Below are 14,593 nucleotides of genomic sequence, written 5' to 3' on the forward strand. Positions count from 1 at the left end.
AAACTCGCTAGCGGGAACAACAGAAGATCTACCAATGCACAACTGCACATCCCAATTCTTCATGGCTTCTGAGCTCAGAGGATTACCAATGATTTCAAAAGACAAAGCCCCTGTGGCTTAAATCCTCTCTAAGAAGGTACTTCATTAAAAGTTGTGACATTTTCTATGTTGCAAACACCACAATAATAATAACTAGCCCTATGTAAAAAATGTTTTACACCTCACAAGACCATCCCTTTGATTTTCCAGACTCCGAGAAGCATGCAGATTCATTAAGTCCTGATAAAGTGTCTTACCCACTTGACCTTTACCGCTCTTTCATTTCTGGCTACATACACTAAATGCTGTGTCCAGGTGTATTTCACAGGCAGAACACATATTTATCTATATATCTATCTACACAGATCTCAAGGAAATGCCACACACATAGGTGGCTGTTCCCCTCCCCATGTGCAGTGTGTACTGTTTAGGGGGACCAAAGGAAAGCCATAAGGTAGATATAATAATCCGCCTCCTAAACAGCAGCTTCCGAGTTAAAAATGAGAAGCTGCCGGGCCAACCTGCAATTTTCACACCCTCCTGCTCTCGCTGTCAGACTCAACAGACTAAAAATGGAACCTGGCATTATACGAGCCCTTGAATGGAACTCCACATACTCGAAGCTTTAACAAAACAATACAAGAAAACAGTCAGCCTCTGATCTTTTCCTTTTTTTTTTTTTTCCGCAGCCTCTGATCTTTTCCTTTCCTTTCTTTTTTTTTTTTTTTTTCTTTCCCCTCTGAGAAAGTGAGAGCTGAGATGCTGGCTTTGGTACAGCCCGGCCTACTAGAGACTGTAATCCCCATTTTCAGAGCCCTTGAGGAGTTAATCCGTAGATAAACTGGGGAGATGGCCGCGTATCTGCAGCGGTGGGAGCTGCCGCAGCTCTGACAGCCCACTTCAGGCATCAAGACAAGGCAAGAAAATGGTATTTTTTTGGATGTGAACCTGGCAGCGTGACTCCCCACCTGAAGCTATTCCTCCTTTGCTTCCAATCCCATGAATCCAACGCCAGAGCAGCCGCCCCGACTGGCTGGAAAACGCCGAGGGGAAAATAACGACGGAAAAGCCAGCCTGGCATCTTCCTCTGGGTTAAGAAAAATTTGGTTGGCTCTCTCCGTTCCTAAACGAGCAGAGTCACTAACAAAGTTGTCAGAGACTCTCCCGCTACATTAACTGGGAGTGAGAAGTATTTAAAGCCTAAGGCTCCCAGACTTACACATCCCTCCTGCCTCCCCAGGCTGTGCCAAACCCCGCTCCCCGGAGACCCTCCGGAGGATACAGCATCTGACATTGAATCCCAGCTCCCTCCAGATAATGCCAGAATTCTTACACCCTTGAAATATAATCTATCCACAAATGATTTTAATTATCTATATATCTGTCCTACTTTGTCATTTCAAACCCTGGAGCCGGAGCAGCTAACTTGGAAAGCCTAAGCTGTTTGCACAACTTGACCAGGAGCTGACTTACCGGCAATTCCACCATGGTTCATCTCACAGGGAGCTTATGGCATCTGCAACGGTGTATCTTTCATTCAAAATTGATCATCTAACAAGCACTTGCTAGATCTTCATGTAAGCAGCACTTTAAATATTTTATTAAGCTTTAGAGTACAAAAATCCAGCGAATCACACTCATATTTTACAAGACAAGCTAACTGTTTTTATTAAGTAGTTCAATTCAGTTTTGAAAGCAAATAATCTTCTATTTTTACATTTATTTTAGTTCTCTCTGCTTATTCAATATATGTTTCTATTAAAAAGCACAGCTAATCCTAATGTTTTAGTGGGGGGGAGAACTGAGTACCTAACAACTAATTGTGGAGGCAAAGACAGTTGGGAAGTCCCCTCGCTTCACAAATGGCAAGCATTTTACTTAAGCTTCCACCCTTGAAAGATAAGACAGAAATACAGTATCAAAACCCTCAATAATGTGAATTAAAGTAAAATAATTATGCTTTTAATTTAACTCTCTGAGCACCAATGCTGGTGTGCACCTGCTGCTACGAGGACCATTTTCTTCCTCCCTAAGTTGGGGGGAGGATTCACACCAAATAAGATTTTCTCTGTGCTGTAACTTCTTCTCTGGAAAATAAAAAGGAAGCACCCCCTGCTAAATTCAGTGAACGGGAAAACAGGAGGGGAAAAAAAGTGATAAACCCCCCGCATGAGTTGGGGAGAAAGATTAAGTTAACTGAAAACTGTGTCTTTAGAGAAATGGAGATAGATTATCAAAACATCCCAGGGCAGTGAGGCTCAGACCGTAAGCCCAAATAGTTCTGATATGAGATAGCCAGGTGTCCAGGAAGAGAAATGGGATTTAGAGTAATTTTCTTTACCAAAGGCTCTGTGACAAAAACTTCCAGTCCCCGTTCAGAAGACAGTGGATACTCTGCATCAGGGAATGCAGTACGACATACACACATCTGGAAGGCCCTAGACCCCAGACTGCCAAAAGCACAGATATTAATAAACCTTCACTGGCAAAAATGAGTATTCCACATTACTTTTAAATAGATTAGTCTCAATTTGTATAGAATTACTGCATAATTTTAATACTTCTAATATAATTCTTTACATTAGATACATGACTTCTTTTTTTCTTTTTTTTTTCAGCTTATGCTGAAATTTCTTCCCCTTGCAAAAGATTCCCTGCAGACTGTAGCTACGATCTCTCTGGTTTTGAGGCATCATATATAGAATGCTCTGCATATACTTGGAAAACGTGTGAAAGAGCCCACCTTAACATTTCCAACAAGGTTCCTGGCAGTATTTTAGCGCTGTTTTAAAGCATTTCATAGAGCACAACCACACCAATAGGGTGCTGAATCCCATGGCAAATATGTCACAATGTATTACGAGTCACACAGGACTTTTACAGAATTCGTACTAAATAAGGAATTGTGCATAAGATCCAGCAAAATTCTATTGAGCATCAGAACATACATCGTATTTTATCACCTCGACAGTCAGATTTAAAGGCAGATATTGTTACTTTGTACAAATTTATTACATGGATGATGACTGCTGTCACGGAATAAAGGTCAATATCGCTAGGCCTTATGCATATACAACAAAATACTCCTTACCTTAAGAGCTATAATACCATTGATCCAGAATTGTCATATTTAGAATATATGTGCTTATAAACCCTAAATCCATCCCCTCTACAAAGTCTTTGAATCTTGTGCATTTTTGTATACAAAAATAGTAATAATAATAAAAAAAAAAAACCACCTGAAGAATCTAGAGCAGAATAAATCTATTAGTTTGGTCCTGTTTCTGAACAGAGAGACTCCACAGAGATCAGTACCAAACGTGCCATGGCAGCACAGGTTTTCTTGCAGTGCTGTCTCCTCTGCTGTCCTACCTGCAGTCTGTCTGCTCAGTTCCACAACAGTGCCAATGACACGTGGCTCCTCAGAGCGTTACAGACCACCACTGGCAGAGCCTGAGGAAGAACACCTGTAACACTCAGACTGCACTACCAAAGGCATCCAGTGTTGGAAATTCCCTATCACCTGGGCTTTTGAAGGAGGACTCTGTCTAAACAACAGTGTAAGGGGTAGGATTATAGAATCACAGAATGGTTTGGGTTGGAAGGGACCTTAAAGGTCACCCAGTCCCACCCCCTGCCCTGGGCAGGGACACCTCCCACCAGCCCAGGTTGCTCCAAGCCCCATCCAGCCTGGCCTTGAACCCCTCCAGGGATGGGGCAGCCACAGCTTCTCTGGGCAACCTGGGCCAGGCTCTCACCACCCTCACAGCAAAGAATTTCTTCCTAATATCTCATCTAAATCTCCCCTCTTTCAGTTTAAAACCATCACCCCTCGTCCTATCACTCCACTACCTGATAATAAGGATTCCGGCACTCGTATGTGGTACAAAGAACAAGTTAGTTCGTTCCAAAAAAAAACCAACAAAAAACTGTGGAGAAGGAGGATAATCTTATTTGGTAGAGAAGACCTACATGTCCAAAATCTATGCGTCACTGCAGCCAAAGAAGCAGAAAGAGGACTTACAGCAGGAGAGCAGATCACCATGAACAATTCCCTGTCTGAAAGGGGCCAGTACAAAGGGAGGGGATGAGAACCTTCCAGTCTACTTCTTCACTAGCAGCTCACTCCTGCTCTAAACAGTCCAAAACTCATGCTCTCACTGATGTCTTGTGGCATTTCGTTCTGTAGGCTAAACACGCATCGTGTCAAAATGCATTTTCTTCTATCAGTTTCAATTTAAATTCAACTGATTGTTCCCTTGTTCTCGTATAATGGGTATGTACTGTTTGCCCTGTAGTACATAAAGACAAAACTTTTATAATATTACTGTTTAACTCACTTTACTTTTAGGGTAAAACACACAAAAGCATTAAAAAGTAATTGCCTAAAGCAAAAAAGCAAAATTTAGGCTCTTTATGGGTCAGGAAAAGGCAGCCATGGAGCTGAGGAAAGCTATTTTCACATACCTGTTGTTTCAGTGCAGAAGAGAAAAAAACTAGCATTTGGAAGACGACAGAATAGAAAGTGACTTGAGGAGAGGTGGAAGAGGAAAGAAACACTATCCCGAACATTTTCTGCATTTGTTTCTTTTACCCTTAGGTGCCAAAAGACCCCAAAATATTTAAGTATATCCATGAGTCTCTAAGAATTTCTTTCATGTAAGTAGCAACTCCGCTAATCTGTTCTATTTGATTCACTTGTTCTTCTTGCAACTTGAGAAAAACCCCTGGCCATATTAGCAATCACCAGTACAAGGGACCACTGTTGGCTCAGAAGATCATTGTATTTTCCTTGTCTCTTCCAACCAAGGCAACACCATCCTACCTTCTGCAATCACAGCTTAAGTGTTTTAAGATATCACAGAATGATATGGGGTTGGAAGGGACCTCTGGAGATCATCTAGTCCAACCCCCTGCCAGAGCAGGTCCATCCAGAGCAGGCTGCACAGTAATGTGTCCAGGTGGGTTTTGAATGTCTCCAGAGAAGGAGACTCTACCACCTCTCTGGGCAGCCTCTGCCAGGGCTCTGCCACCCTCAATGGAAAGAAGTTCCTCCTCATGTTTAGATGGAACTTCCTGTGTTCAAGTTTGTGCCCGTTCCCTCTTGTCCTGTCACTGGGCACCACTGAAAAATGACTGGCCCCATCCTCCTGACACCCACCCTTTAAGTATTTATAGGCGTAAGAAATGAGCACACCAATTTTTACAGTGTGGAACATGGGTTAATCTTCCCCCAAAAAACCAACTGGAATCTTCCAGGATCTAACTCTATTAAAAATTATCACTTTGTCTCTAACGAGTATTAAATCTGCAGGTTGAGAGAAATGTAAATTTTAGCAAATTTTTGGTGACACATTTACCTCAGGACAACACTTCAGGAGACACAACTTCTCTGCTCAGAATTCAATAGTACTCCTAATGACTTGGTTTTATGATTGAATTTGTGGGAATAAAAGCTGTAATTATTCTGTTTTGTAATGAATAGTGCTGTGATGATTGTTCACCTGAACTCAAAATAAAATACCAGATTTTGTCCAAAAATGCTCCTATCTAGAGATAGCAGCAATCAGTAATTAAATCTGCTTTTCAGAAGTATAACGGCACCTTCTACTACAATTTGGCAGCACCACGAGGCCAATGTGAGGAAGCAAAACATAAGGGTAGCTGCGACTTTTTCTTCTTATATGGTCCAAAAGGGCATAGGAAAGTCAGACAGAAAAGACTTTGGAGGTTTGGGAGTTCTCATTCTCTGCCTCAAATCCCTCATTACTGACACAGAGTGTGTGCCCATCTCTGTGTGAAGACCTAACATTTTATTTGCCATTTCCATACAAAGAAATCAATTGATCTTAAGAAAGTAACTTCAAGAGAGGATGGATGTACCCAGCTGCAGCTATTTTACTTTGCTCCAACTTCTCTCATTTATGTTTTTATATTTATCTCCCCCTGACTTGCCTTAATGCAAACCAGCTGAATTTTCCCCTCCCGGGAACGGGCTATCATGCTTTCTGTTTGTTTACAAAACCCCACCAGATACATTAACTGTCAGAATCCAAAGAAAACCATTAACTGTGGAAAAAAAACGGTGGTCCGAGATGGCAATCAATCATTGCACTGCACCTACCGACGTGTTTGCTCTCTCCCTGCTGAGAGACCTTCTTCGTGCTGGATTGAACTGGGCTCTCTGAGTGAGACCATGACCCTCACCTGCCACTTGACGTTAGAGAGCTCCTCCTGGTTCACTAATGGATAGATCACATCAATAAATCTGATTCCTTGCACCGGGCCGATGGAAGCAGATGGAAAGAGAAGATTAATCTCTGCCGACTGACATTATAGGGAAGATGTAAAAGATAACAGAAATTACTGGCTGGGTCTCATATGAACTCTGGTTCACTGATGCATGAGATCAGCTTTCCCAGTAGGCTCCAGAAGGAATTGGATTTTTGTTTCTCCGTGAGCACTTTATGCCTGTCTTCATCTTCTGTTAACATTCTTCTGAGATGAAACCTTGTAGCTGGTGGTGTTTGCCCTTAGCACGGGCTTATGACTGACTTCCACAGAACCATATGGCTGCATTTAACATAAATCCAAGCCAGCACAGAAACTACATTACGCTGCGAATTTGTCTCAGTTTATTTTCTGTGCAGAAGTGCAATCAAAAAATTGCTTAGGAAGAGATAAAAGTGAATTTCCGCTTCCTCAGAGCCAATATTAATACCACCATAATCCCGGAAAGAGCGCCGAGATCACATCAGATCAAATGATGATCAAAGTTTGGGGGAAGAAAGAGAAGAGAGCTATTATCCGTATGCAAAACCAGAGGAAACATCTGTGGGAACTGGAGATAAGCCTCCTCTAACAGCTTATTCAAATGTTTAAGAAAAACACTTCACATGTGGTAATACTTGCTTGAATTTGGGTGGGTTTACACCGAGGACCCCACTTTCTTTACAAATCGACAACTGAAAGCCAAGAAAAGAGGAAAAAATACTACTGGGGCTGCAAGTGCCTTCCTTACTGCTTGTGTGTTCTTTGACATCCGGCCCCTGGTCACGGTCCACTCCTGGCTGCTGCTGGAGAAAGGCTGGAGAAGTCAAACAGAAGAAGCTTCTAACAGCAATTCAGCCACAACAATATCCCCACCTGCTGTGAAAGCCACCAGGGCAGGGTGACTTGAAGGACTGGATACTGAGAAAAGCCCTAAACTTCTTCTCACAATGACAATTACTTATCTTGTGCTCTGCTCTTCTAGAATTGTATCCCTACCAAACCAGAGACAGAAAGAGAGAAAGCTGTCTCTGAGATGACATACTCTAATCTTGGCCTGTTCCTGTCTTGAATATTGAATAAAGTTAGGCTTTTGAGGGAGAAAATCAAAGAAGAAAGGGGTAGGGTACACGTAGGGGGCAGGGTACAAGTACTCCTCCAATCTCTTTTAATGAATACCCTTGCTGTCTTCATAAAGCTGAAAGAGAACAATTGCTCTAAGTGTCTCCAAAGGCACATGGAGACAATTTGAAAAAGCAAATGTGGTTTAAGAGAGACTCAGAACTGCGTTATTTACTTAAAGATTAATTCAGAAGTTGGAACAAAGGTTGAAATTTTCTCTGTAGCTGAAAGACCTGACTGAGCTACTGGACATTTTAAAAGGAGATAAAACCAGAGGGAAGCTGAAGAAGTTGAAGTATTATTCTGTGTGACTGATAGGATCTGATTGTGCCTCGAGCTGGAAACAGGCTGAAGTTTCCATCATAATGGATCTGTGAACCTTGGCTTGCTTATTGATGTCCGTAGCTGTGGTTCCCCTGAGATTTGGAGCCTGTGATAACCTGTGATGAACCCTGCGCTGCCGCCACCACGCCACCAGCAGTCACTCACACAGCCAGATTGGTGTCACCGCAGTGACAGCGCTGTCATAACCTCAGAGGCACAGCCACTACCACCAACTTGGCAACCACGCATGTTCAGCTGATGCAACCATCATTCCTGTTCTCCAGTCCTTATTGTTCCTCGGTGGAACCTTCTATGCTCTCATAGGCAACATGCCGAGATGTGTAGACTCAAGAGGCCACCATTCATGGATTCACCAAAGCAGAGGGTTATACCTTGTCGTTCCTCGGTGGAACCTTCTATTCTACACTTCCATGTGCTCTCATAGGCAACATGCCAAGGTGTGTAGACTCGAGAGGATTCACCAAAGCAGAGGGTTATACCTTGTGCTCAGGAGAAGGTGACGTTTTATCTTTAATGGTACTTATTTCCACAGATGCCTTTTTGGAGTTGGGCTTCTCTTGGTGCAACCAACACGACCAGAGATGCTGGGTGCTGGCACTACATGGTCACCCAGGGCTTGGCTTTGCCGTGATGTTTGGTATCATTTTCTCACCTCTTTGAATACAACAGAAAGAATCTCCAGAATCTGTTAAAATTTCTTTCTGTTTCAACACCAGCTGCACGTATCAGGATGGCAGGCTCACCTGCAGCCACGCAACCACAGAAAGAGGTTAGCTTTTAATTTTATGTGCTTCACTTTATGGTGTTGATGACTTCTTTTTTACTGAAGTGTTTTTTGGTTTAATGTGTCTTTTTAAAGCAAGTTTGAAGAAAATTCAAAGATTGCATTGAAAGGCTTCTTATCAGCATAGGCCACCACAGATAGAAAAATCTTTGGTTTGATTATTTCTGGACCATATGCCAGCAGCCAAGGTTTCTCATCGCCTTGAGTCAGCCCGACAGGTGCTGAGGTGTGTGCTGTCCAAAAGGACTTCACAAGCAGTAAAGGACAGTAAAGGACTAGGAATAATCTTGGTTTTCATCTTAGATATTCAGCCTCTCTAGTCCTCTAGCATTTTATCTAAGTCCTACCTTGCCTAACCAACCATACACAGTTTCTTCTTCTGGACTACTCCATCTACCCATTTTCCATTCTACCCATTCCTACCCTTTTTGTGCCAGTCAGTTCCATTTCTCTCCTCTCCTCTCCTCTCCGCACTCCTGGCTTCTTCCACTCCTGAATTTAATTCATTCTGCCCTTATAAAAAACAACCTGACCTCTTTTATGCTCTTCCAAAACTCTTTCCCCAACAGATGACAAAAATCTCCAGCTAACCTCCTTGTAAAGAATTCTGAATTAAATACAACAGGAAGTTTTGAAACCTGAACCCTGAAAAATATGAATTTTTCAGAAAATGAGGAGATTCTATAGAAATAGAAAATTCTAGGAAGTTTTAGCTATAAGAAATATAAATATGGTCATTTGGTAATATTGAATTTTTTTTTTTTTTTCAGATTTTGACATCTAGAAAACTTGAGGAGAGGACTATCAAATTAGGTAAAAGAAAAACAACCTTTTTACTTCAAACTAAGCGGATTTGTCACCAAGTGTACCAACTGATGCTTACATCTTAGAGAAAAGAACAGTGGTACCAAGTGAAGCCAACAATATATACCATTAGAATAGAGATTTCCAGCTGCCTTAGGATAATTAATGCACTGTGCACAAATCTCTCGAAGCTATAAACAATTATTCTTTAAGTCTAGCTTTGAGATTTCCAGCTGCCTTACGATAATTAATGCACTGTGCACAAATCTCTTGAAGCTATAAACAATTATTCTTTAAGTCTAGGCGCGTGAATCATTAGAAGTTCTATGCAAAATGTCTATTTCCATTACCATTTTTAACAGTAAAATTGTCAAATTCATTAGATTAATATTCTCTCCGTAAGCCGTACAAGCTAAGAAACAGTATATCATAATGCAACACACGCATGACATGAAAACAAAGAAACAAATATATAATGATTCTAGCTGTGACACAGTATGTTAGTGAGGTTGATAAACTGAATTTTCATGCTGATTGCATGTTGTAGCCACCAATCTATTACGCTTTGGAACTGATGTGTTATTATCTCTGGACAACTTTCACACCAGGAGATGATCCCTGCGAGCATAATTTTAAAAATGAAGGGATTACAAACAAGATAAATTTCATTGTGTTGTCACCTGAATTAGTATCAACTAACAGGAATTTCATCTAACATAGCCCATTTGCCAAAATACTTGCATTTGGTGGTCCCATTACAAACATATAAAGCATAAACCAGGCATGGTTCTATTAACTCTACTTCAGCAATTATGCATCTGAATCAGTATTGTACAGTAATTGGTCTACAGGGAACAATAATATTTGGTTTTGTTCTTTTTTAATACAGTATGCTTCCATTTTTACTTTAAAGAAAATATATTAGGGTCTTCTGGTAAATATCCGCAGTATCTCTGAGTTTGCCAATAATGATTAACTAATTGAATCTAACATACTATTCTCTTCCTGCTGTTGATTTTAATTTGAGGCTAAGTGAAAGTTTAAAGAGTTTTTGGAATATGAAGCAGATCAATGTACAGTGTCAATATATTTTACAGGTCATATATTTTATTAACGGGCAGATGCGGATCTCCTCATTTAATCAGAAGGCGCCTTAGCCCTTTTTATAGTGTTAAGAGTTACAATTAACAAAACAGAATTTGGACATAAAGCTCTGATTTTACCGTAGTATAAACAAAAAAAGAAAAGATAAATTTATGATTAATAATTCAAGGCTGGAACTCATTAGAAAAGGTATTGCTTTGTCAAGGGTGATTTTTTGGTGTGGATCAGAAACCAAGTATACTCATTTGGCACAAGAATGTCAAAATATAGTTCAAATATAGGACAGATATTTAAGCCAAAGTTAAGTAGGTGTAGAACAGTTCTGTAATAGATTTTTTTAAAAATTATATGAAATATTCATTTATATGGAATTCCTTATTTCATAATAGATTTTTTTTTAAATATTCATTTATATGGAATTCCTTATTTCCAGTTACATATTGATCAGCAGTTCCAATTTCAAACTAGCTGGTAAAAAGTATTACAGATTAGATAAAATTCTTAACTTCTTTGATTGGTCATTCCTTCTGCTGCATTAATATGTCATAATATTTCTAAAACAAACATTTGCTAAGTAGTAAATGTATTACAAACTAAGGATCCGATCTGGCAAATGTGTAAGCATGCAAATAGTTCGCAACAGCTTGCAGAATTGGGCCATAAAGAATTAATACAACCTCAACTGCACTCTTATTTTCTTAAGTGAAAGCAAAGAAGATTTGGCAGTCAAAGTTTACTGTTTTGTGTTTACCGTGAGTCAGTTTGACAGATTATTTAAAGTATAATTTTTAAAAAAGCATATATAAAGATGAGGAAGTCTGCCCCAGATGTTTTTGACTATGGTAATTACAAGGTTTTTTAAAAAAAAATTACATTTTGTCTCCTGTGTCAACAGTTAGCATAGTAATTATAGGTTTTTAAAAAAAAAAAAATCACATTTTGTCTCCTGTGTCAACAGTTAGCATCATGCAAACACTTAGAGTCACATACCCATAACTGCTATCGTGATATGTTGGAGAAAACACATCCATCTCTATAAGGTTGTCATGACCATTTGCAAGGACTGCTTGATTTCCTAATTCTCTACACACAAAGATACAAAAAGATGAAATTAGAGTGGCAATTTCAAATTAAAGAATGGGCTGATCCCACACCAAGAATATACGGCTTCCGTTGCATAATTTTCTTTTCCCACAGATGTGCAAAACTGCATTTTGAAGTTGGGATGGGACTGATCTCCCTCCCGTGCTGTTCTCCGAACTCCCCGCTGGGTTGTAACTTGAAGAGAGGGTTTTACAAGGCCAGCGTTAGGTGGTCACCACCCCTCGGTGATCCCTCATTTATCTGTGAGGCCTTGAATCAAATTCCTGGCTGCTGCCCGTGGCAAGACAGGCGTAAGGACCGAGCGGTGCTTAGTGGGGGAGGCTGTTTACTTGATGAGGCTGGACCAGAGATGAAATAATAAAACACGAACCGAGACTATGAAAAGCCAGTCTCTGGCTGGCTCTCTGGCACGGCCACTCAGCCACAAAATATGCAGAGGGCTGGCATGAAAACATGCAGCAGGGGAGGGAAAGGAAGGACCACAGATGTTGGCGCTCTCAGGGAAGGGCAAGAGAATGAAGGGGGAGAAAGAAAGCTAGAAGCTGTTATTTTGTTTAGAACTGCCTATTTCTTTTGTCCTATCTAAACCAGGAAAAGATTAGTTTTGGAAAAAAAATTTAGGTCCATGTTTGCTTTTTTTTTTTTTTGAGAGGGAGATGATGACTCACAGAATACTGTGCAAATGCTGCTAGTTCTGGACTATCAGCTCTTGCCTAAGGGACAGGGGGACAAAATCATAGAGTGCTTCAGGTTGGAAGGGACCTTAAAGATCATGGAGTTCCAATCCCCCTGCCATGGGCAGGGACACCTCCCACCAGACCAAAATACACAGTGTTAATGTAGATTGAGTATTCACAGTGACAGCAAGGGGTTTCTGAGCAGGAAGAATGCCAGAGAAATCTAAAGTAAGATACTACTCACAGCAAGGGAAGCTTCTAAGCTTATGTGTACCTGCTTGGTGAGCACCCGACTGCAGGAGAATATTGAAAGAAAACAGAACTTTTCTATTCACCTTCAATCTTTGAAAACAATACTGTTTGTTTTCCTTAATGAAGGTGTCTAACGTGTGTATATACTGACCCCGTAATTACGGCATGGCATTCTTTAAAACACATTCATGCTCTCAACAATTTAAGTGGAGTGAAGTCCTTGCAGCCCAGCAGTGGGGAATGCCCACAGTGACACAGAGGGTCTTCAGAAGAGCAGGACTTCCACTCCATCCCCATTTTCTGCCTTTATTTTATCCCCTGCCTTCTCGATATACGTAACGTGTCTAATCACGTCCATGTGTGAAAACCTGGAAGACTTACAGAATGGAACAATTTTGAACTTGATTAAAGCAGGCACTGTTTTAGTGGGTGGAATGCGTCAAATAGCTGCTTTGAGCAGACTTTAACCTCCAGCAACACTGTGCTTTTGCAGACGATCAATCAGCCTCTACAGAAATTGATTTAAGACTTCCCTGGAAACTATCAACACCCTTTCCACACCTTAATCAATACCGAAGGCACTAGCTTCATTGGCAGTCCAGCCCAATAAAGACATATGGGTATGTTTATCACACTTTAGGAGTTTCTAAAATCTCCGCATTCTAAAAAGAAGTTTGGATCAAGCTTGCAGAACGGTTTTGAAGTAACACATTCTAGGAATTGTTTGGTCTGGACCGCTTCTGAAGTTTTCCAGTGCTTTAATTAAATCCTTCAAATGCTGAAAGATTTTCCAGCCATCAAGTATTTCTTCTACCACTTTCCTCTTTCTTCTCAGTAAAATTCGTAGATAAGTAAGGCAATAATGTGCCTACCAACCCTATTTTTAAGTATAAGGTAGGGGTAAGAGAAGACAAAGCGGTATCACTATAGACTATGAAAAACATATTTGTTTCTTGGTTAGTTTCTATAAAAAAATTCAGTCTATCATACAAAATACAGCCTTCTTTCAAAAAATGAGGTATTCTATTCAGCAAATCAAGTAAGAAAAAGCAAAGCTCTTCTTTGATTCACTGACACGATAGCAGGGATTCTAAATAAAGTCATAGAATACTCTCAGAGATTTATTCCTTGACTGGAATATGTAAATTTCCCCTTGCTGACAAATTTATCTTAGACATTCAATGCCTAAAATTAATGAAATACTGCCTGAGAAATGCACCAAGAGATGCTACAAGGTTACTTTCATCAACACATTTACGAATTCTAAGATACTTTTCCTCTGCACGTCTCTACCACACAGAATTGATTGTGCATTGGAAAAATTCTGCACATTCGAATATTTAACAGAGAATGCATTTAAAGAAGTGATTTACTAAGTATTTTTTAAATCTCGGTAATTTAGATCCTACTAGAACGCAAAACCATGAGAATATAACTAAAGATCCTGGTGCTCAAGAACTCATTACTAAAACCAGTAGGTGAATAAAAACTTAAAGACCAATGATGATAAAAAAACCTTTCTATTATTTAATTTCTTTATCATCATTTATAATCTTCAGACACCTGACACGTAGTCATGCATTTGCATGATTTTGGCTGTCCAACTAGTAATTCAAAGAGCAAAATGGAAAGTTATTCAATATAGTCCTCCTTTTTTATTTCTTCAGAAGTTAAAATTGTTCTATGGCAGTGACTTCTCCAGCAGATCTTTTGCTTCTCAGCTGAACGTAACTCGCAGAAGGTTGGGAAAGAGTCAAATAATAAAGATCATTAAATGCCCAATGAAAAGTTTTTGCAGTCTGCAGGAAATCGGAGGAAAACTGCAGGAAATATTTTCTTACTGTCTAGCTTTTTTTTTTTTAATGTAGATTTTACTTTGTCCCAATAAAGTGAAGACAGTTTCTGCCACTGTTCAGCAATCTCATTGTCATTTAAAGATGGCATCAAAGATGAAAGAAGCACCCATGTTATTCAAGTTACAGTTTGAGGCCATCATAAAATTTTAAGCAAAGAGTCTTATTATATTTTAAAAAAAACTATAAATTGGAATTTCTGTTGGACGTTATTGATCTGTCACCTCAGTTCACCCATT

The 14,593-nt window shown here is 40.0% G+C and overlaps 1 protein-coding gene across 1 annotated transcript in view; it reads right to left on the reverse strand.

The window, feature by feature from the left end:
* The window catches only part of TENM3 (teneurin transmembrane protein 3), a 1,441,984-nt gene that overhangs the window by 128,215 nt on the left and 1,299,176 nt on the right, over positions 1 to 14,593 (reverse strand). Inside the window, exon 14 of the mRNA XM_014945587.1 lies at positions 11,459 to 11,551. Coding sequence (XP_014801073.1) covers positions 11,459 to 11,551 — 93 coding nt within the window. The remainder of the gene's footprint in view (positions 1 to 11,458; positions 11,552 to 14,593) is intronic.

The sequence above is a fragment of the Calidris pugnax genome, unplaced genomic scaffold (assembly GCF_001431845.1).
Source record: "Calidris pugnax isolate Ruff unplaced genomic scaffold, ASM143184v1 scaffold58, whole genome shotgun sequence".
NCBI lineage: Eukaryota > Metazoa > Chordata > Aves > Charadriiformes > Scolopacidae > Calidris > Calidris pugnax.